The sequence below is a fragment of the Salpingoeca rosetta genome (genome assembly GCF_000188695.1).
Source record: "Salpingoeca rosetta unplaced genomic scaffold supercont1.8, whole genome shotgun sequence".
Taxonomy (NCBI): domain Eukaryota; class Choanoflagellata; order Craspedida; family Salpingoecidae; genus Salpingoeca; species Salpingoeca rosetta.
In genome coordinates, this window is record NW_004754926.1 from 942,660 (window position 1) to 963,259 (window position 20,600).

The window sequence follows — 20,600 nt, forward strand, 5'->3', positions numbered from 1 at the left end:
CGCAGCGACCAGACGGAGGTTGGTGTGCATGTGCATGTGTCTGTGTGTGGCGACAACGGCGACTTGTCGACTACTGTTGCTTGTTGACTGGTGGTTGCTGTATCACCGGCACTGTTGCCACGTAGCGCCTTGGTCCCTCAATGTTGTTGTCATGTGCATTGGCAAGTTTTCTCATTCCTTTGTGCTTCTTGGCGTTCGCGACCTCTGCTGATTCCGCTGCCCTCCCCCCTCCTTTTGGCCCCACATCATCCATCACCAGCAGCGTGCGGAGCGACGGCGCAAACTAAAGCAATCACGGAAGGAGAGGAAGAAACAGGTGGAGGAGGCACAACGCATCATCCCCTAGAGGTCGCAGCAGCAGCGGTACAGCACGCAGACAAAAAAAAACCGCCTGCAGGCAAGTGCTCGACGTGTGTGTGTCTGTGTGTCTATGTGTCTGTGTGTCTGTCTGTTTGTCTGTCTGTCTGTGCGTGTGTGTGTGTGTGTGTGTCTGTGTGTGTGTGTGTGTGTGTCTGCTTGCTTGCCTACTTGCTTGCCTACTTGCTTGCTTGCCTGCTTGCTTGCCCGAAGTTATCCGTTTGTCTGCCTCCACCTGTCTATGCATGTATCCATCCATCTGTAGATTTGCAACTCGTTGTCAACCATCGCTTTTCAACTCACACTTGCATGCCTGCAATCTACCTCCTTCATCCCCTTCACTCCCCGCCCTTCCTCACTCACACACTCTCTTTCTTTTCTCTTTCTATCAAACGACAGCCATGTCATCATCGGCTTCAACGCAGAGCGCGCAGCGGCTCTTCAACATCCTGGACCAAAATGAGTCGGGGTACATTGAGCGTGAGGAGCTGGACCAGTTCCTGTACATCATCGGCGTTGTCGATGAAGATCTCCGCAAGCAGCAGGTTCTGTTCATCACTGCCATTGACTCAAACACAACACAATCAATCAAACACAACACACAACACACGCACACACTTGCGCACTTCCACATCAACACCAACATCAATGACACCATTGACCCCGCGTCGAGTGTCAGAGAGATGCAACCCACCCTTGACTCATTCACGCATACATGCGTGCTTGCATGCAGATCCCTGCCATCTTGCAGGAAATGGACCTTGACGGAGACGGGCGCATCTCTTTCCAGGTCAGGAGCGTGCTTTTCCCGCATGCACACGTACACAGACATATGCATGCGCACACCAACGCACATATGAACATGTACAAAAGCACACACACACACACAAATGCACACACACACACGCAAGTGCATGCACACACTGAATGGACTCAACACACTTGACTTGCTTGCAGGAGTTTGTGACGGTTGCGGAGAAGATGGGATTGGACTTTGAAACAACCCTGCAGGCCGCTGAAACAGGGCCCGACCAGCCACTGGACGACAGCATGGTCACCAACGTCAGCATGGATGACAGCCAAATGACCCAGCAACAGCACGCCAGTGACACACCAAGCAAGCACGAGGCTCGTCCGGCCTCGGGCCGTGCCGCAAAGCGCTCATCCATGACGGCCGTGCAGGCCATGACCCTCTTTGACGAGGTAACCGCACCTGTGGCAGAGGTCATCACACGATGCACCACTCGCAACACCAACAATGCTACCTTGCATCTCAGTCCATGTTTAATCACACCAACGCACACACGCACGTTCACGCACTCACACTTGCTCTCACCCTCACTCACATTCACACACACGCACACACACGCACACGCACCCTCACACACACATTCACACACTCTCACTCACATTCACACACTCTCACTGACTTTCACACACTCCCACTCACTCACACGCGCTTTGTTTTAGCTGGACATGGACGGCGACGGCAAAGTGGAGGGAAATGAAATTGCGCACATGCTTGGCAAGCGATGTGGCATCACCAACGAGCGCGAACAGGATCTCGTGCTGAACAACAAGTTCGGCATCGCTCGTGATGAATGCCTATCGCAAGAGCAGTTCCTCGCCCTGAACCTCGAAGGCAAACTGGACATGCGTATGCTGCGCAACCCAGAGCCAAAAGAACTCAGCGCCGTCGCCATGGGTCAGTAATGTTAGCGCATCATATCGCGCTGACAATGGATCAGCGTCAAGTGCAGGCTGTGGTTCTTGGACATCCAACCGCCTTGTCTTTCTCCTCCCTTGCATCATCTCACTTCTGAATTGTGCCGTATTCCACTCACTCACATACACACACACACTCACTCACTCACTCACTCACTCACTCACTCACTCACTCACTCACTCACTCACTCACTCACTCACTCTCTCTCACTCACTTACTTACTTGCACACGCAGGCATGTCGAGGCAAAATGCCGTGGTCAACACCCCGCCACCCAAATCTGCCGTGACAAAGATGATGCCAAAGGACAAACTCGACACTCTGTGGCAACTGTTCAACATTGCAGGTATGGATGGATGATGCGCGTGCTGTTGCATGCACACATGCTTGCATGCACTTGCCCAACCATCACACACACACACACACACTCACTCATTTTGAGTCGTGCGCTCACTGACGACCATGGTTACACTTGTACTGTGTAGACGAGGACCGTGACGGCACCATTGGCATGGAGGAGCTGAGCAGCATGCTACAGGATGAGGTGACGAAAACAAAGCTCAAAACAAGCCCTTGAATGATGCAAATGCGATGGCTTCGCTGCTTGCTTGCTCTCGGCCTGCATTGCAAGTGCCGAATGTCGTGCTGCACGGACTAGCATCGCTGTTTTGATACACATTCACTCATGTTAATGTGAATTCAATTCCAACGAACAAACCTGCTGCATTCTGCAGTCACTGCTTGGGAAGTACGGCCTTGCCCTTGGCCACTTGGATGCAGACATCACCGAACGCATCATGCAAGACGTCGACTCAAGGTGTGATGTGATGTGATGTGCACTTGGTCACACGCCTGCAAACCTGTCAACCATTGCGCGAGAATATACAAGAAGCGCGCGACTGGCGAGCCGTTTTGTTTGCCATCGTTGTTGCACTGGCTCCATGCTCACGTACACCTTGATTGCCCTGCTTGTGCACACACAATGACCTCAGTGGCGACGGCGTGCTGGACTTTGACGAGTTCTGCCTCGCCTTCTCCGGCCTCCTCGAGTCTGGCACGCAGTCGGGCATGTCCACCATCATTGCCGCGGAGGCACGCGCGCTGCTGGAGGAGAACAAGAAACTCAAGAAACAGCTCAAGTCCGAAAAGGATGATGCCGCCAGCTATCGCCGTCAGATGGAACACCGCGTCAAGTCAGAGAACCTCGATCTGCTCGAATGTAAGCACGCACGCACACACACACACACACACACACACACACTCACTCGCTTGATTCATGCTTGAGTGCAGTGGCGCATTTACTTGCCACGCCTGGCATTGCCCGTAGTGCTGCTGTCACTCTGCTGGATCTCACGACCACACACCGTGCCTGCTACACACTTTGTCCAGCCCATGAATCGGTTGAAGCCGAGCTGCGGCAAGCTCTGGACAAGATCAAGACGTTGGAAAAGGCCAAGCGTCTCTCAGAGTACGTAACGCAAAGCAAGCACATGTCGGGTGCTCTTGATCGCTACTACGTGTGTTGTGTGCTCTCTGGTGTGTGCTGCGTGCTGTGTGTATGCAAGCAATGGTGCAAGCTCGCCGCTTTCCTCACTTTTTTTCCACACCCGTCCCCTCGCCACTACTTTCTCTGATTGTGCAGCATGCAACTTCGTGAGCTGCGTCAAACGCTGGCAGAATACAAGGAGCGCAACGACATGGATTCCAGTGCTCTCCTCCGCAAGGCTGCAGATGCTGTGAGTATGCAGATGTATTCTGTCTATCTGTATCACTATATTAGTCTGACTTGAGTCGCTTCTCTTCCGTGTGCCACCGCACGCGCACGCACAAACACACACACACACACTTACCCTTTTCTCCACTGTGCGTCCTCTCAACTTTGCAGTCGGATGAAGGGATTAAGATCCATTATTTGGAGAAGCAACTCAAGGACCTCCATGACCACAACGTCAGTGTTCAATTTGCATGCCGTCCGTACTTGTTGATTTCGCTTCCTTTCGTAGCATTTTGGTGAAGCTGGTGGCGCTCACATGCTGGATGAAATGCCCTGCTTTGCAAATCCATGGACCGGTGTTGCAGGAGGTGCTGGAGCGTGCGCTCACAGACACGCTGAAGGAGAAGGACAACGCAGAGGCGAGTGCAAAGGCCGAGCTCTCCGCCATGCGAGAGCGGATTGGGCAGCTCAAGGCAGAGAAGGAGCACTTGGAGGTGGCGCTGGCAGACAGTAAGCGCGTGACATCCCAGAGCACCTCATCGGAGGCAACGACAGACACAGGGGACGCCAGCGACCTCCACACGGATCTCAAGACGCTCCAGCAGCAACTCGCTTCACAGAAGGCGCTGGCCTTTGATCTCACCAACGAGCGAGACTCCCTGCAGAAGGAAGTGCGGCAGCTGCGCGCGAAGGAAGAGAGCGACAAGTCCGCTGCGTCGTCGAGTGGCGCTTCCAAGCAGGAGATGGAATCCCTCAACGCACGTCTCAACGCAGCCATGATCGAGCTGCGTGACACGCGTGAACAGGTGTGTGTGTGTGTGCGCTTGTGTGCGTATGCTGGTTTGGTGTGTGCGTGTGCTTGTGTGTGTCTGTGTGTGTCTGTGTGTCTGCGTGTGCGTGTGCTTGTTTTGGTGCTGCTGCATCACGGTGTATTCTGCTTCTGTCGTTGGTTGCCACGCAGCAGCTCACCCTTTGCCAATATCATACCTTCTGCACGCTTTGCATGCACAGAGCAAGCAGCTTGAGACTCGCCTGCTTGAGTCGGAAGCAGAGCGCACTCGTGGCCAAGAATCCATGGATGAGATAAAGTCGAAGCTGGAGGAATACGAAGCTGACCAAGCAAGGTCGGTCTTGCCCTTGCCAATTTACCGTCTTTCCGTGTTGTTTATGTGCCGACTTGTGCTTGTCTATGTGGGTGTCTGTGCCTACGCATGGCTGCATCAGAACACCCGACACTGACGCTGCCACTGCGGCCGTGCTGATTTGCTCCGCCTGCAACGCCACGTAGGCTTGAGGAAGAGCGCAAGGAAGTGGTTGACATGAAGAAGGAGATGGAGGCACTGCAAGCAATGGTTGTCGCTCAAACAGCAGAACTCGCCATGCGCGGAGAGCCACAGGTGCGCTCACGGCCTGCGTTGCTTGCATGCTTTTGCGCGTGCATGTGCGTGCATGTGCGTGCATGCACTTGTTCGCGTGTGCGTCTCATTGTTGGTGGGGCGATGGATGAGGAACGGTTGCCTGGAACCAGCACGCGTGTGTTGTGTGCCTATGCACTGCTGTTCTCACGACGACCGATGTCTGTATGACTGTGTGCAGGCGGAGATTGAGCAGCTGCGATCTGAGCTGGATCTTCAACGCAAACTGACGGAGGAGGCCGAAGCACGTGCCAAGGAGGCTGTTGATCTGCGTGAAAAGGCTCTTGCGGCTTCACACAGCGAGGCCCAACCAGCTGCCGCAGCAGACACTTCTTCGGTGTGTGTGTGTGTGTGTGTGTGTGTGTGTGTGCGCGCGCGTGCGTGCGTGTGTTGCGCTTGTGTTGCGCTTGTGTGTTGCGTGTGCACGTGTTGTGCGCGTGCGTACTTGTGTTGCGCTTGTGTGTTGCGTGTGCACGTGTTGTGCGCGTGCGTGCTTGTGTTGAGTTTGTGTGTTGCGTGCATGTGTGTGCTCCTTTTTCACTCACAGCATGGCAATTGACACCAACGCTTCTTGTGCCTGCACAGGTGAATAAGCGGCTGGGTGGCGAGCTGAACACATCAACCCAGACGACCACGCTTCAGAACATCCAGGCCATGGCCGCGCTGCGTAAGGAGAACAAGACCCTCAAGAGCATGCTGAAGCGTCTGCACGAGGCATACAAGAAAAAGTCGGCCGGGTCGGCCGATGAAGAACTCGCCCGCCTGCGCAAGGTTTGGCTCATCATTCACACACACACGAGCGCACGTGGATGAACCGGCTACTTGGCTGTTTTGCACAAATTTATTCAGGAATGTCCACCTACTGTTATATCTCTCTGCACTTCTGTACTTGAAGTCATTCGCTGACGATGTTTGTTTCGCGCCCTTTATAAGGAGTTACAAACGGCGTGTGCTGAGATTGCACGGTTGACTGTTGAGCTGGACACCGCCCGCCAGAGTCGTCAGTCCACCTCACACCACTCCCGCGAAGCTGAGGTGCTGTAGCTGCTGTCACTTGTGTGATGAGTGTAGAAAGACAGGGAGTGACAGTGTGTGTGTGTGTGACAGAGAGAGAGAGAGAGAGAGAGAGAGAGAGAGAGTGTGTGTGTGTGTGTGTGTGTGTGTGTGTGTGTGTGTGTGTGTGTGTGTGTGTGTGTGTGTGTGACGGCGCAATCTTTGAAACTCAACTCGCTCAACATTCCGCCCGGGTCTTGCTAACATACAGGAGCTTGCACGCGAGCTGGCGGACAAGAATGCCGTTCTTCTGCAAATGGAGGAGGCGCTGCAGTCCTCTGAGGAGCGATTGCAGAATGCATTGGAAACCATTCGCACGTTCAGGGACCAGGCCTGTGTGCAGATTGAAGTGAAGAAAGAGGTATGTACTCGAAGGACCGTCATATTCGAACAATCATTCCTGCCTTCCTTTGCGAGCACAACCACACACACAACACACACACACACAACACACACACATATACACTCATTGTGTTTTGCACTGCTATTGTTCTTGCTTTCGTTCGTCATTTGCCAGACAATCCATACACGCGAGAAGCGGAATGGGCAGCGCGTTCCAGTTGACAAGAAGCAGGAGCAGAAGATTGTGACGTACTTCACAGACGCAAAGAACCCCGAGCTGAGGAGCAGCCCGTGGTCGGAGGCAGAAGACCGCGTCCTCCTTCAGGGACAACTGTAAGTGCTGCATATGTGTTTGGGTTTGGGTTTGCGTTTGTGTTGATGTTGTGACTGTGTCTTTTGTTGTGCAAGTGTGCGCAAGGTGATGGTGGTACACTGTCAACGAGTTTTCAGGATGAAGAAGCTGCCTGCTCCTTGAGTGTGTCAGTGCCACCGCTCATTCCACGATGTCTGTGGTGCTGTGCGTTGTGTGCAGGCAACTTGGCGGCGATTGGGTGGAGATTGCCAAGCTTCTCCCCGGCCGCTCAGATGAAGACATTGCCAACCGCTGGACAGTGCTCTCTCAGGCCCTCACCGCCAAGGCCAGGTTGGAATTACCCACGATTGCCCTTGTGTGCGTGTGCGTGTGTGCGTGCGTGTGCGTGCGTGTGTGCGTGTGTTGGGTTGGGTTGGGTTGGCACTTGGCCACGGATTTGAGGTTTCTGCTTCACTTGTCGTGTTTTGTGTCTCCTCACACTTGCAATGTGTCTGCTTGTGTGTTTTATTGTTGCCACAGAAACCGGGCCATTGAACAGCGTGGGATCTCGCCAACGTCGACACCGAACGGCGTCCGCAATCAGGTCGGTTCGGTTTCCAACCTCCATGCATGCATGTATGTATGTATGTATGTATGTGCATGTTTGTATGTTTGTTCGTTTGTTTGTTTGTTTGTGTGTATGTATGTATGTGTGTATGTATGTATGTATGTATGTTTGTTTGTTTGTTTGTTTGTTTGTTTGTTTGTTTGTTTGTGTGTATGTTTGTTTGTGCATGTGTGTGCGCGCGTGTGTGTGCGCGCGTGTGTGTGTGTGTGTAAGCATGTATTTATGTACGTGTGTATGTGTGTGTGGGTATTCCTCCTGTTCCTCACTGTTGTCAACGCACAACGCACGCCCTCAATGATAGCAGGATGGCTCTGTTGACCACGTGTATGCGATGGCGCGTAATCAGAGCGTGATGAGCCGCAAGTCTGAAGGCATTTACGAGCTGGCTGATGTCGAAGACCAAGAGAAGAAGGTCAGACATGGCTCGCTTGTGTGCGTGCTTGTGCGTGCGTCTGTGTGCCTGTTGCTCTGTCTGCCTCTGTGTCTATCCCTGTTTCTGTGTCTGAGCTTCCCTTTTCCATTTCCTTTTCCATCTGGACCTCTTCCCCCCGCTCACTTCCTTCGTCCCTCAAACACTTTGTTGCAGATGAAGCTGCACAACAAGCACAACAACGACTTGGTAGGCGCAGCTTACGACGAACCAAGTCTGCTGGCGACCGTGTAGCATCTCCTCCCCCTCTTCCCACTCGGCACCCGCTGTGATGTCCTCCGTGTGCCTTTGTTTTCTTGTCGTCGTGTTTTTTCCTCTTACCTTGCTTACCTTGCTTGTCTACTTTTACTCTGCCCAGTTTTACTTGATCCCTGTTGTATGCAAGCCCTTCCTCCTCTTTTCTCCTCCTTTTACCTCTCTCCCCGATTGGCCTATGCTCATCATTGCTTCTTGTGTGCCCACGTGTGTCGTTTCGTGGTGTTGGTGGAATTCCTATCGTGTTGAGAAGTGTTCAGTTCAGTTTTGGGAGTGCCCAACATGCGAGTTGTAACATAAAAGCTTGAAGACGAAGGCCGCGTGACATAACATAACAAACGTGCCGATGCACCACTTGTCAATGGGACGATAACGCGAACAATGTGGGCGCAAGCTGCGTGCAGAAGAATGGCAGCCGCCCACGAAAAGTAATGGGCCAGTGATTGCTTTCTGGGAACATAACAATGGAAGGTCGACAGGTCAGTGCATAGGATGGTATGCAATCTCACGTCACTGATAAGAGGATAAGGGCAACAGGCACGCAAACAAACAATCAAAACGCGCAAACGCGCTTGCATACGGGCCAACCAAGCATGGGCTGTGCACGCGTGCGCCTGTCAGAGGCGGACTGGAGGAGGTCGTGGGTTTGTGGCACGGCGAGTATTGTTGGTCGCGGTGTAGGAGAGTGGGTGGCGCTGCGGTGGCAGCCGTGGCATGTGCACAAGAGACGCACGTTTCCCCTGTGCATCGCCAGGCAGCGGTGGCGGCACAACCTGCGCCTGCATTGTGTAGAGTGGAGCGCGCGTCAGCCGATCCACGTCGCACACGACCACTTGGTCAATATGAACCTGGTTGGAAACACGAGTGACAGGACTGTGCTGTGAGCGAGGTACTGGAATGCATGCACGATGCCAGCTGCAGCATCTTATTCAACAATACAGCGTGAGTGTACAAGCGCTTGCAGGCGGTGCATGCGATCTGCCACGAAGTAGCCACGAGCAGGAGCTGGCTTTGACCCACAGCACAATCGCACACACATACACACACATACACACACACATACACACACGCACACACATACACACACGCACACACGCACACGCACACACACACGCACGCACACGCACGCACACACATACACACACGGACATACACACACGCATACACGCATACACGCACGCACGCACGCACGCACGCACACACCGAGGAAGGCGTCTCAGAGGCGGACGTTCTCGTGGAAGAAGACAGAGACGACGATGCTGGCGACTGGATGGATGAAGATGACGAAGAAGGGGTGGTGGCACTGGAGGCAAAGGAGGAAGATGTGCCTCTTCTCGAGCTCTGGTCTGTGCTCGAGCTCTTCCAGCAGGAGCAGGTGACGAAATCAAAGCACTGGTTCGTTGCTGCGCTCGAATAAGCCTCGGCTTTTCCCTTCATCGTTGTGGGCAGCGGCAGCTCCGTTGCTGTGACAACAAGCAGGAAGCAACGCAGCAGAACGAAACGCAGCATGAGAACGCAGCACGCAAATGCGACAGCACCAATCATCTCTGGCCTCAAAGGCTTTCAATCACAGCACACGAGTGCGTGTGTATGTTTGTGGCGGTTCCCAAGCAATGCAATCCACGTGCCTGCCCACCTGTTGGCTGATGCTTGATCGGAGTGTTCCATGAAGGCTAGCGGATTCACATGAGCAATTGTGTGTGTGTGTGTGTACGTGTGTGTGTATGTGTGTGTGTGTACGTGTGTACGTGTGTGCGTGTGTGTACGTGTGTGTACGTGTGTGTGTGCATACGTGTATGTGTGCGTTTGCATTGAGTGACACAGGAGATGAGGCGCATGAACAGAGGACAAAGCATGTCGCCTTTTCACTGGCCAAGCGTGGAACGGTGTCATCAATAACAATACACTGACGCTCGCACCACTTTGCGACCAAGTTGTGCAGTGATGTTGTGTGACATGACGTGGCTCTTTTCTTTTCACCTGAGAAATGGGTTGCAGCGGCGCACGCTTGTTCTTCTTGTTTGTAGCAACGCGTCTGCTTGGTGTGAGGACTTCCAGGGCCTGCTCCGGCGTTCCCACCAAGCACTCAAACCGCACAGCTGAGTGCATTCACATCAACACGCAAAGATCATGCAGGATGCGAACAACAATCGGGCGAACTGTGAGCGAGTCGCAAAGTTGAAACGGCTCTGAAAATGCCAGGCTTGCGGCCAACCCTTCAAACACATCGCAAGATTAGCAGGCACGTTTCCCACTGACTTACTCGGTGTTGGTGTGCACGGTGGGCGCAGGCGCGAGCCGTTTGCGTGTGCTTGCAGGAACGTCTGCAGAAGCGACCATATCAACATCGAGAAAGCCCATTGTAATGCGCGAGGTATGTATTTAGGTCAGCAGCATAACTGAGCAATCGGAGTCAACGATGTGTGTGATGTGACATGACAACACAACACAACACAACACAACACCCATTCTGAAAGAGGCACTGCTCATCTCTCTGTGTTGCATACTGTTGAATTCACCACCATCAAAACACACTCCGCACCGTGAGTTGATCCCGGGTGAGGAGGATTTGCACGCCATATTCGTCAAGCGTCGGCGGAGGCTGGGCACGCTGCACGAACTTGCACTGCATGGACGGGGATCCGGCTGTAATGGCAATGCAAAAAAAAAAAAAAAACCTCGTTGGTTGGTTGGTGTTGGGCACGTTAACACTCCAAGCCTGACGCAGATAGACGACACATCGCAGCTTTGTTCCTTGCGCTACCGCGCACAACACAACACAGTCCAACCAGCGTGGGGGCGGATGGATGAGGCAACATAAACGTATTCGACTACACTGGCCGATATCGATATCAACTCCACACCTGTGCCAGGCACGAGGAACGTTGCGTGAATGTCGTCCGTGTTGTCGGGAGGTGTGATCTGCATGCTTTGCATGTATGCTGCGGCTACCATGTGCGCATCTTGTGTTGCCCATCGCTGCAGCGATACCGAAACATGTGAGGACACGGTGACGGGAACGAAGTGAGTGACAAGAAACCGCAAGGGCAACAGAGCATAGAACCAAGTGATGGTTGAGCAGGGTAACGAAGCCTGCTCCTGTTCTCTACACCTCAAAGGTAGCTGTTGTGCCAACACCACACGCACTTACGCTGGGGAGGTATTTGCGGAGGGCATCCAGAACAACCTCGCGTGTGGCAACCAGGGCGTCGCGGCTAGTCGTTGTCAAGCGAAACACGACCTCAAGCAATTTCTGCTCACGTAAGGCACCACACGAGAAGCACCGATCCACCAGGACATGCAGCCGTGCAAAGGTCAGTGAACGCGATACAGAGGACGTGAGGAAGGTGGTATTATCACATGACGGCCAGCACCAAGATCACCTCCAACCAGTCAACCTCATGTCATCGCACGTCACACTCACGCAGTCCTTGGCCGGGTCCATGCAATACGCGACAATGTGTCCTTCCAGCCGGACGTCCTTCACGGCAATACCGCGCTTCTCGCACAGATCTGCAATTTCCCACGCCAGCGTCAAGGGCCTGATACACCATACAAGGCGATGGCAACACGTGGGCAAAGAGACGCGGCCAATCGTGTCCAAGGTGAATGGAGACACGGGAAGATGCACGGATTAAGGCGCCAATAAGGATGTGTGTGTGTGTGTGTGACTGTGCGGGACTGTGTTGTGGTTGCGTGGAGCTGCCGCCGGTGGTGTCGGTGGTGGTGGTAGAAGTGGTACAAGTGGTGGTGTGTGGCTGGTGTTGCGCGTGTGTGCCCATGTTCCTGAGTTTCCGACACGGAACGCTGCCGATAAGGCGAACCTGGCTTCGACGGTCGGCCAAGACGAGGCGAGGAACGTGCCGCTCCGCAGCTTGATGGGGTTTGCCATGGCTGTTTGCAGGCGAAAGACCTGTGATGGCTCCAGCGTGCCCACATTGCGCATGCACGACACGGCTTCTGGCGTTGCCGGCAGAACTAGCCTGGGAGAGCTCATGACAGAAAGAAACTGAGTGTGTACGTGTGTATGTAAGTGTGTAAGTGTAAGGTGTGTGTGTGCATGTGTAAAAGTGTGTGTGTGTGTGTGTGTGTGTGTGTGAAGGAGAGATGCAAGCAAGGGCAGCTTAACAACGGAGAGAAGCGCACTGTTAAATCAGTAATGTAACATACACAACAGAACAAATGATATGCTCAGATGAAGCAAATAAAAACAGCACGAAGACAACCACCTGATTCATCCATCCAAATATCCAACCATCCATCCAACCAGTCAAGCAATCATCCACCCATCCATCCTCATCCACCCTCATCCACACCTCCAACGCACTGGCACCGCTGACTCACTTGCTTGGGAACAAGGTCTCTCTTGCTTGGCAGCTTGGTGTGTTGCTTGCTTGAAGGCAACATCGAAATTTTCGAAATGTCCGCGGCGGCGGCGGCGGTTGTCGCCAGGTGAGATGCGACACCACAAAAATTTCACCCAGCAACGGCAAACGCAAGCACCGCCACCACCACAACAACCCACCAACCATGTCTGGCAAGACATCCAAGACAGCCACCCTCAGGAAGGTGGAGCTGCCAAAGGAGGTCAGTTGTGTATGTCGGTAGCTATTGTGCGTTCCTGTGTTTGTGTGTCTGTCGGTCTGTGTCTGTATGTTTGTGTCTCTGTCTGTCTGTCTGTCTGTCTGTTGTTTGTTTGCTTGTCTGCATAGGTAGCTTTTGTTGTGTGTGTGTGTGTGTCTGTCTGTCTGTCTCTCTCTCTCTCTCTCTCTCGGTGTGTCTGTCTGTCTGTCCGTCCGTCCGTCCGTCTGTCTGTCTGTTTGTGTTGTCTCTCCAAGTCGAGGGTCATGATGAGCGTGCGCCTCCCGCCTGTGCAAGCCATCATGTGGTGAGGCTCATTGCCACCTGTGACGCGTTTCAGACACCCGAAGGTGGAGATGTGCTGGCTCCAGGATCACTGAATCCTCGTCGTATGCGCCGTATCATTGCCGAGGACAAATCGTGGAACCAGGACCGGGTGCCGTCACTGGTCGACCTCTGTGTCGGCGCCATCGTGCGCAACTTCAAGGACCACCCAGTCACAGACCAGCTGCCACCAGAGTTTCGCCAGCGCGTCCTTGACGAGCTGCCCTCCAATCTCCCGCTGGACCTTACTGTGAAGCTCATCTCCGACGAAAACTACTGGAAGCGCGCTGCTACCATCATGACAGATCAGGTCCACGATGTCTCCAAGCACGGCGACTCATGGAAGCGCCTCTTCTTCGAGAAATACGTGCAAAGTGCGTTCACACACGTGGTCCACGCACACACACACACACACACACACACACACACACACACACACACACACACACACACACACACACACACACAAATACACACACACGCAAACGTGGTCCATGTACAAGTGAAGGTTGTTACACTGCACATCGACATCCAACACAACACGCCCAGCACCTTGCGTTCACCCACCTACGCCGCGCGCCTGCTCACTAACTTCTGCCCCCATCCTTCCGTTTGACGCTTTCCACAGATATGGTGGAGTCATACATTCCAGGCACAAGTGCAGAGGAGCCGCTCCACCGTGTGCTTGCCCTCGCCAAGGAATACGTCGTGTCCTTGACGATCACAAGCCTACAGCCGCCAGCCAAGGTTCGCTTTGGTTGTGTGTGTGTGTGTGTGTGTGTGTGTGGTCAGCGGGTCGTGTCACAGCTTCCGTAACCCGCGCATGGCTATTGTCTCGCTATCACATGAGTGTCGCAGTTTGGCGGGTGCTGCTTCTGTTGCAGACATGTACTCCTTACCCCGGCGTTCTCGGTTGACACGCGCCATCTTTGCTCGATCACACACCATGTTGCTCATCTTGATACGCACACGCATGCGCGACTTTGCTCTCCGTGTGTAGGCAGCGGTAGAGCAGGTGCTTGCACCGCACGCGCTGCCAGATGAGCTGAGCATCCAGGGCGCACTGTCATCCTCACGGAAGGACGCGTCTCGCCTCATCAGCCTGCTTGATGATCCAAATGCCATCCACAAGGACAAAGGAGACGCGACCGGGAACGCAGGCAACGACAACGACGATGATGATGATGATGACGATGATGACGACGACGATTCTGTGATTGCAGACCATCTCGACATTGGCGCAGTGGTCGAGCAGCTGCCAAACCTCCAGTCGTTGAGTCTCTGCTACAAGGTGCTGTGACTCGCGCGTTGCACATGCTGTGCGTGCTGAGTGTGTGGTCGTGCTTGCCATCACGTACGCATCTGCGTGTTTGTGCGCGCGTGTGCGTGTCTGCCATATCTGTAGCGTAGCCGGCGTTTACTCATGCGGGTATATTGGTGTGGCTGCTCAGGTCAAGGACTGTGGGATGAAGTTCAACTGGTCCATGTTCGGCATGACGTCCGGCGATGCACAGATGCTGGCAGAGTGTGCCAAGTACAGCGGCAAGCTGCGTTCCCTCTCCGTGACAGAAAGGTGAGCTGGGCCCAGGCCGTCTTTGCACCAAGTGATACCGCTCTGTGTTGTGTCCCGCCCTTGATACATGTGTCCTGCTTTCAGTCACGTCTGCACTGTTGTTTGTGTCTGTGAGTCTGTGAGTCTGTGTGTGTATGTGGTAGTCTGTGTGTGGGGGGGGGGTGCGGGGTCTGTGTATGTGATTGTGTGTGCTTACTGTCTTCCTCCATGGCTGCAAATCTGTGCGCCTGCGCTTACACCTGATGTGATCTCGTTGGCCCATGTGCAGCATGATGAACGACCGCCACGTTCGCCGTCTCGCTTCCAAACTTCTGGACAACGAATTCCTCACACGCCTCGACCTCTCCCACAACGAAATCTCAGACAAGTATGCCGCGTGCGTGTGTTCATATCTGGTTTTGTGTGTGTGTGTGTGTGTGTGTGTGTGTGTGTGTGTGTGTGTGTGTGTTTGTGTATGTGTGTGTGTGTTTCGTCATTTTGGCGTTGATAGCTGTGCACTGAGTGGCGTAGTTTGCTGCATGTGGCTCACATACTGCACACTCTGTTCCCGCTTCGAATTGTGGCCGTCACCACCACCACCACCACCACCACCTTTGCAGGGGTGCGCGCGGACTGGCCAAACTGCTGAACGCGCATTCGAAGATCACATACCTGTGCCTGGCAAACAACCAGATTGCTGAGCACGGCGCGCTGGCGCTGGCCAAGGCCATGAGGAACAACAACGTGCTGACCACGCTGGATTTGCGGCTCAACAACATAGGCGACAAGGGCGCATACGCTCTTTTCAAGGAGGTGGGGCGCGCCTTGCTGCCATTTTGACGCGTGCGGGGACGGCGGTGTTATTGCAAATGTGCACTTGGGAGGCTTAATGGTTGTGTCTGAGACACCAGCACTATGTGTGGTGTGTGTAATGTGTGCGTGTGTTCGTATATGCGAACGCTCGATGTCGGGGCCAGCTTCTCACCGTCCTTTCCCCCATTTCGTTTGTGTGCTCTGTGTTGTGTCAGCTTGCGCACAATTCAACCCTCACCACGCTCAACGTCAGCAGCAACAACCTCACCCATCGCTCCACCGCAGCCCTTGGGTGCGATTTCGCGCTTGTTTTCTCGTGCTCTCGTGTGTGTATGTGTGGGTGCGTGGGTGTGCGTTCTGTTGTAAGCCTGGGGCGCGGTGGGTAACAGCTGGTGTGCGCCATTTGCGTGTACAAGTTCGTTGCTTCTCACCAATTGTGCTTGCTGTTGCACTGCAGAGAGATGCTGGAGAAGAACACGACTCTCAAGTATCTTGACATCACCTGCAACGAACTCGGCGATCCTGCCGGAAAGGTGCGCACATGCCACCCTCCCCATGCTTTGTGTGTGTGTGTGTGTCTGTGTGTCTGTGTGTCTGTGTGCGCGCGCGCGTGTGTGTGTGCGTGTGTGTGTGTGTGTGCGTGTGTGTGTGTGTGTGCGTGTGTGTGTTCTTGAGTGTGTGTCTGTGTGTTGCTAATGGCAGCTGGCTGGCTCTGTGTGTGACCTCTGTGTTGTTTCTCGTTGCGATTTGTGTGGACCAGACGTAAAGGTCTGTCAGTGCATCTGCCAGCCATGATTGCACCTTCAGCTCCTGTTGAGTGACAAACACGCAAAGAGGCACATGAGTACGTGCATTACTTCAAAAAAAAAAAGCGCACATCAGCAAGTCGCAAGGCTGCCCGTGGCTGCGCAATGTCACGGGTCACAACAACCAAGCACGTGGCCCTGGTGGTGACCTTGAGGGACTGGATGACGACGTCGGGCTCCACATTCTCATATGTGCAGTGAACACGCGCACCCATGGAAATGGCCGATGCCTGTTTATGTTTGTGCGTGTGGTCGCGTGTGTGTGTGTGTGTGTGTGGTCGCGTGTGTGCGTGTGTGTGTGTGTGTGTGTGTGTGTGTGTGTGTGTGTGTGTGTGTGTGTGTGTGTGTGTGTGTGTGTGTGTGTGTGTGTGTGTGTGAGTGTTTGTGCATGTGTGAGTGTTTGTGCACGTGTGTGCATGCGTGTGTGAACGTTAGTGTGCATGTGTGTGAGTGCATTGTGCCTCGGCTGAACGTACAAGATCGTATCATCGCTCGGCACGCTTCAAAGCTGTCATTGGCTGATGTCGATCCGCCCACATCTGTGGCGGTCGGTGCGCGGACATCGCTACATCAACACGTCAGCATTCTCACCATGATGTTGCCGCGTTGGTACTCGCCAACGAGGTTGTAGGTGCGTTTGTCGAAGCGCTCGGGCCCGACAAGGATCTCCGCAATGCACTGCCACAATTGACGTATTTCAGTTGGTGAGTGCACACGCACGCAGGCGGTTGTTATGGGTATGTAACAGGCACAATCCATCGCCGCCTCCCTCTGACTCCTCAAAAGGGAAGAGAGGCGCCGTGATGGCTTCCAAGTACGTGGTCGCTTACCGCGCCGACGTCCTCCATGTCAACATGACCGAGGCTGCCGTCTCGCAGAGGCAAGTACAGGTGTCCATCCTTCAGGACAGGGACAAAGCTGTAGATGTTCTGTTGCGGTTCGTGTGTGTGTGTGTATGTGTGTGTGTGTGTGTTTATGTGTGTGTGTGTGTGCGGGTATGTGTGTATGTGTGTATGTGTGTGTGTGTATGAATGTGAGTGCCGATGTGCGTGGGTCGATGCAGAGCCACATCACACGACCCACAGGTCACAAGCTGCCTGATTGCAGGTGTCTGCACGAAGCTGTACCTGGTAAAACATGGCGCAGCGGAGGATGACTGGGCGGAAGCGGACCTGGCCCTTATCCCCAACCTTGAGACGGACGGGCTTGTCTGCGCGCCCCAGGACGTAGTCCTCGATCTCCTTGAACTGCTGGTGGAACACCGTGTCACGAGTATCTACAAGCATGCACATATGCGAGGATGTGAGTGCGTTTGAGTAACTTGTGCGGGGGTCGTGTGGTCGTGTGTACGTGCACGCAATAGGCGTGACTCAAGAATATCGCAGATGGAGCTCTCCACTCAAGAACCGGCCTTTGACGAAACATATTCGCCACCGCCTGTGCAAATTGCTGCGAACCTGCTCCGATGACACTGACGATGACGGCGTGTTCGACACCGTGGTCGAAGCAAGCGTCAACAAACGCCTTTGTGACCTTGACCCGGTCTGTCGAGGCAAATCACACGACGCCGCACGGAGAAACAAGCAACAAAGAAAAGGGTGTAGTCAGGCAAAGTCGCCGCAACACCTTGCAGCGTGCCAGGATGCCGTGGTTACACGCATGGGGCACACGCACGAAAGTGTACTGGAACAGTGTGAACCCTCACAAGCTGCCATACCTTGGGACGTGGGCACTGCAAAGTATGCCCTGTTGACGCCCTCGAACACAGGATCAAGTAGATGCCGCTGCATTATGTCGCCAGTAATAACCTTTTGTGTTGTGGGTTGTTATGTTGTGTGTCGTTGTTGGGGTGTGCGCATGGGCGAGAGGGTGAGCCAGTGTGAGCGCACGTATGTGTGAGTGTGTGCGCGTGTGCGCGTGTGAGGTTGTATGTGTGTGTGTGTGAGAGCGTGAGTAAGTGTGTGAGAGAGTGTGAGAGTGTGAGAGTGTGTGAGGGTGAGCCAGTGTGAGGGTGAGCATGTGAGTGTGAGTGAGTGTGGGTGGGTGGTTGCATCCTGATTGCAAGAGGTCGTGCAACATATGGACAACAACAAACAATGCTCGGGAAGCATCTCGCAAAACATGCCTCGATTGGGAGGTCCTTGAGGTCTTCATCGTTTGTCTTGCGTCGAATGCAGGCCCGAATCTGCGTTGTGGGCTCGCGCTCCAGCAAGTGCTGGATGGTCGACAAGCCTGCAAGGGCACACACACACACACACACACACACACACACACACACACACACACACACACACACACACACACACACACACACACACACACACACTTTGTTGTCGGTGAATGAGACAAGGGGAATCAAACAAACCAACCGTGGCGGGCAGAAGCGTTGTTGCCAACATGCTTCGCTCGCTGAAGGAAGTGGAGCGTGAGCTCTCACCAGGGTTCCTCTTGTTTCTCCATGATGATGGTTGGGCATTCTCCGCTGTGGCAACATTCAGCGAAGAGGATGCGCTGCCTGCGCTGCTCCCGTTTGATCGCGCATCTCGGCTGCTATTCAAGGTGCGAATCCCATGAGCGTATGCTGTGTCAACGTCGTCCTTCCATCAGGCAACCGTGTGTGAAGCGCCATGTGCTGCAAACTGTAACACGGTTGCACATGCACATATTTATGCGCTGTCACATGCGCATACATGCTGTTATCACCACCTCACATCTGCGTTCTGCCCTGCTTGGTGGGCCAACCATAACAGGATATTGACGCCGGACGTCTGTCCCACATGCTGAGGGACATCGTGGGGCAGTCACAGTGCCCCATAGTGGACGGCTGTGTCATGGTGGAGGTATGAAGTCTGTGTGTGCAGTGTGTGTGTGTGTGCAGTGTGTGTGTGCAGTGTGTGCAGTGTGTGTGTGTGAATGAGTGTGCTTTCGGGGGATGTCCCAATATACTTGCATTACCGCACGCCTGTACGCAGCGCGCGCATGTGTGTGCAGTGTGTGTGCAGTTTGTATGCGCGCATGTGTGAACATATCGCTGCATCACATCTCTGCGAGCGTGTGATCCAGCGTGCGCACTTGCGCTGGCCCCTTCTGAGCCTGCACGCCCTGCACCCGCCATTGACATCCTGCACTCACGCCATCGGGTTGCGGTTGTGGCTCCAACAGGTCCGGGACTATCGTGTGGCGTTCCTGGACTACTCGCAGATTGACACGAGCGGGGACATCCTGCCCTCCATTCGCCGCCACGTGCTCCGACCGACCACCGAAGTCATGCTCGCCGACATTCTGGAGATGCACAGGGCCGCCAACCCAGACGCAGCCCCGCCATCAAAGTGGGTCGTTGCGCTGTTGGCGGTGGACACGTCGCTGACCTTCCTCATGATGGGGACAATAATAGTCATGGAGGCCGCGTGTGTTGTGTACTGTGTGTGTGTGTGTGTTGTGTGTTGTGCGTGTGTATGTGTGCTGTGTGCTGTGTGCTGTGTGGGTGCTGAGAGCTTGTTTTCGCGCCGCCTTGTGTGTTGCTTCAACGCGCATCTAAACATTCCACCCCAACCACACACACACACACACTTCCCCAATACTCATCCTCACACACGCAATGACGCCACACACAGCGACACGGTGATTGCGCTGGAACGAGCGCTTCTGCAGCACATGAAGCCCGAGGTCGAGTTGAAGCCAAGTACGTCTGTTTTTCGCGCCAAAGCGGCACAATACTACGACCAAAACATGTACAGCATCTTCGGCAAGAGCAGGCTCAGGTTCAGCAGAAAGATCCTCAGAGGTGCGTTCCAATGCACTTTGGAGGCAGCCACCTGTGTTGCTTGCTTGCTCGCTTGCATGCATTCATGTGCCATTTGCGCGCGGCTGCCATTCTCACAGCATGTCACTTGCCCCTCCCCTAACCACTCGCACATGTACACAGCTCACTTGCTTGCCGCAAAGCAAGCTGGCGGCAAGGGTGCTGCAGCCGACAAGCACCAGCCAATCGTAGACTTCCTCCGCAAACACCGACCTGCGTAAGAGCACACACACACATGTACATTACCTGCACACGCCCACATATTCGCAGTTGTACACGCACACATTGATATCGCACACATGGAGCTCACTCACACGCACACACACACGCACACACACACACACACGCACACACACACGCACACGCACACACACACACACACACGCGCGCGGCTCATAGATCATTTTATTTATAAGCACTTACTATGATTTACAATCAACTCTCTTCTACATTCTGTCTTATCTTGTATGCGCATATTCTTTTTTTTTTTTTTTGTTTTTGTTTTTTTCTT

General features: G+C 54.0%; 5 protein-coding genes across 6 annotated transcripts in view; 3 read left to right on the forward strand and 2 right to left on the reverse strand.

Moving 5' to 3' along the window:
* Positions 1-758: 758 nt before the first annotated feature.
* On the forward strand, positions 759-8,190 carry PTSG_03677 (uncharacterized protein; the record flags this gene model as incomplete). The annotated part of the gene is made up of 23 exons (XM_004995346.1): positions 759-902; positions 1,091-1,147; positions 1,315-1,560; positions 1,828-2,062; positions 2,318-2,428; positions 2,568-2,626; positions 2,817-2,899; positions 3,075-3,301; positions 3,472-3,550; positions 3,725-3,818; positions 3,968-4,030; positions 4,162-4,602; positions 4,808-4,920; positions 5,085-5,193; positions 5,393-5,548; positions 5,797-5,982; positions 6,145-6,246; positions 6,476-6,625; positions 6,782-6,939; positions 7,139-7,249; positions 7,439-7,502; positions 7,828-7,938; positions 8,113-8,190. 23 exons carry the CDS (start codon positions 759-761, stop codon positions 8,188-8,190), a joined length of 3,177 nt encoding a protein of 1,058 aa, XP_004995403.1.
* Positions 8,191-8,452: 262 nt separating this feature from the next.
* On the reverse strand, positions 8,453-12,620 carry PTSG_03678 (uncharacterized protein; the record flags this gene model as incomplete). The annotated part of the gene is made up of 11 exons (XM_004995347.1): positions 8,453-9,059; positions 9,415-9,674; positions 9,848-9,884; positions 10,192-10,310; positions 10,475-10,535; positions 10,754-10,857; positions 11,076-11,190; positions 11,363-11,464; positions 11,636-11,753; positions 12,036-12,220; positions 12,556-12,620. Coding segments are annotated over 11 exons (1,397 nt in total), but the record flags the coding sequence as incomplete, so codon positions are not given.
* A 74-nt stretch (positions 12,621-12,694) lies between these two features.
* PTSG_03679 (uncharacterized protein) lies at positions 12,695-16,276 on the forward strand (the record flags this gene model as incomplete). The annotated part of the gene is made up of 10 exons (XM_004995348.1): positions 12,695-12,798; positions 13,133-13,490; positions 13,745-13,863; positions 14,117-14,407; positions 14,568-14,689; positions 14,958-15,056; positions 15,289-15,481; positions 15,697-15,773; positions 15,939-16,014; positions 16,184-16,276. The coding sequence occupies exons 1-10, from the start codon at positions 12,742-12,744 to the stop codon at positions 16,274-16,276; spliced, it is 1,485 nt and encodes a 494-aa protein (XP_004995405.1). The 5' UTR covers positions 12,695-12,741.
* Positions 16,277-16,334: 58 nt separating this feature from the next.
* On the reverse strand, positions 16,335-18,077 carry PTSG_03680 (uncharacterized protein; the record flags this gene model as incomplete). The annotated part of the gene is made up of 6 exons (XM_004995349.1): positions 16,335-16,517; positions 16,879-16,965; positions 17,118-17,216; positions 17,415-17,563; positions 17,745-17,831; positions 18,005-18,077. 6 exons carry the CDS (start codon positions 18,075-18,077, stop codon positions 16,335-16,337), a joined length of 678 nt encoding a protein of 225 aa, XP_004995406.1.
* A 513-nt stretch (positions 18,078-18,590) lies between these two features.
* Positions 18,591-20,600, forward strand: part of PTSG_12058 — a gene marked incomplete at its 3' end in the record, with an annotated part of 10,761 nt that continues 8,751 nt past the window's right edge. Inside the window, exons 1-5 of one of the 2 annotated variants that reach the window (XM_004995351.1) lie at positions 18,591-18,846; positions 19,038-19,127; positions 19,450-19,616; positions 19,902-20,071; positions 20,213-20,306. In XM_004995351.1, the coding sequence (XP_004995408.1) occupies positions 18,628-18,846; positions 19,038-19,127; positions 19,450-19,616; positions 19,902-20,071; positions 20,213-20,306 (740 nt within the window). In that variant the 5' untranslated portion in view covers positions 18,591-18,627. Of the gene's footprint in view, positions 18,847-19,037; positions 19,128-19,428; positions 19,617-19,901; positions 20,072-20,212; positions 20,307-20,600 lie in introns of those variants that run through there. The other variant, XM_004995350.1, reaches the window with a different exon arrangement.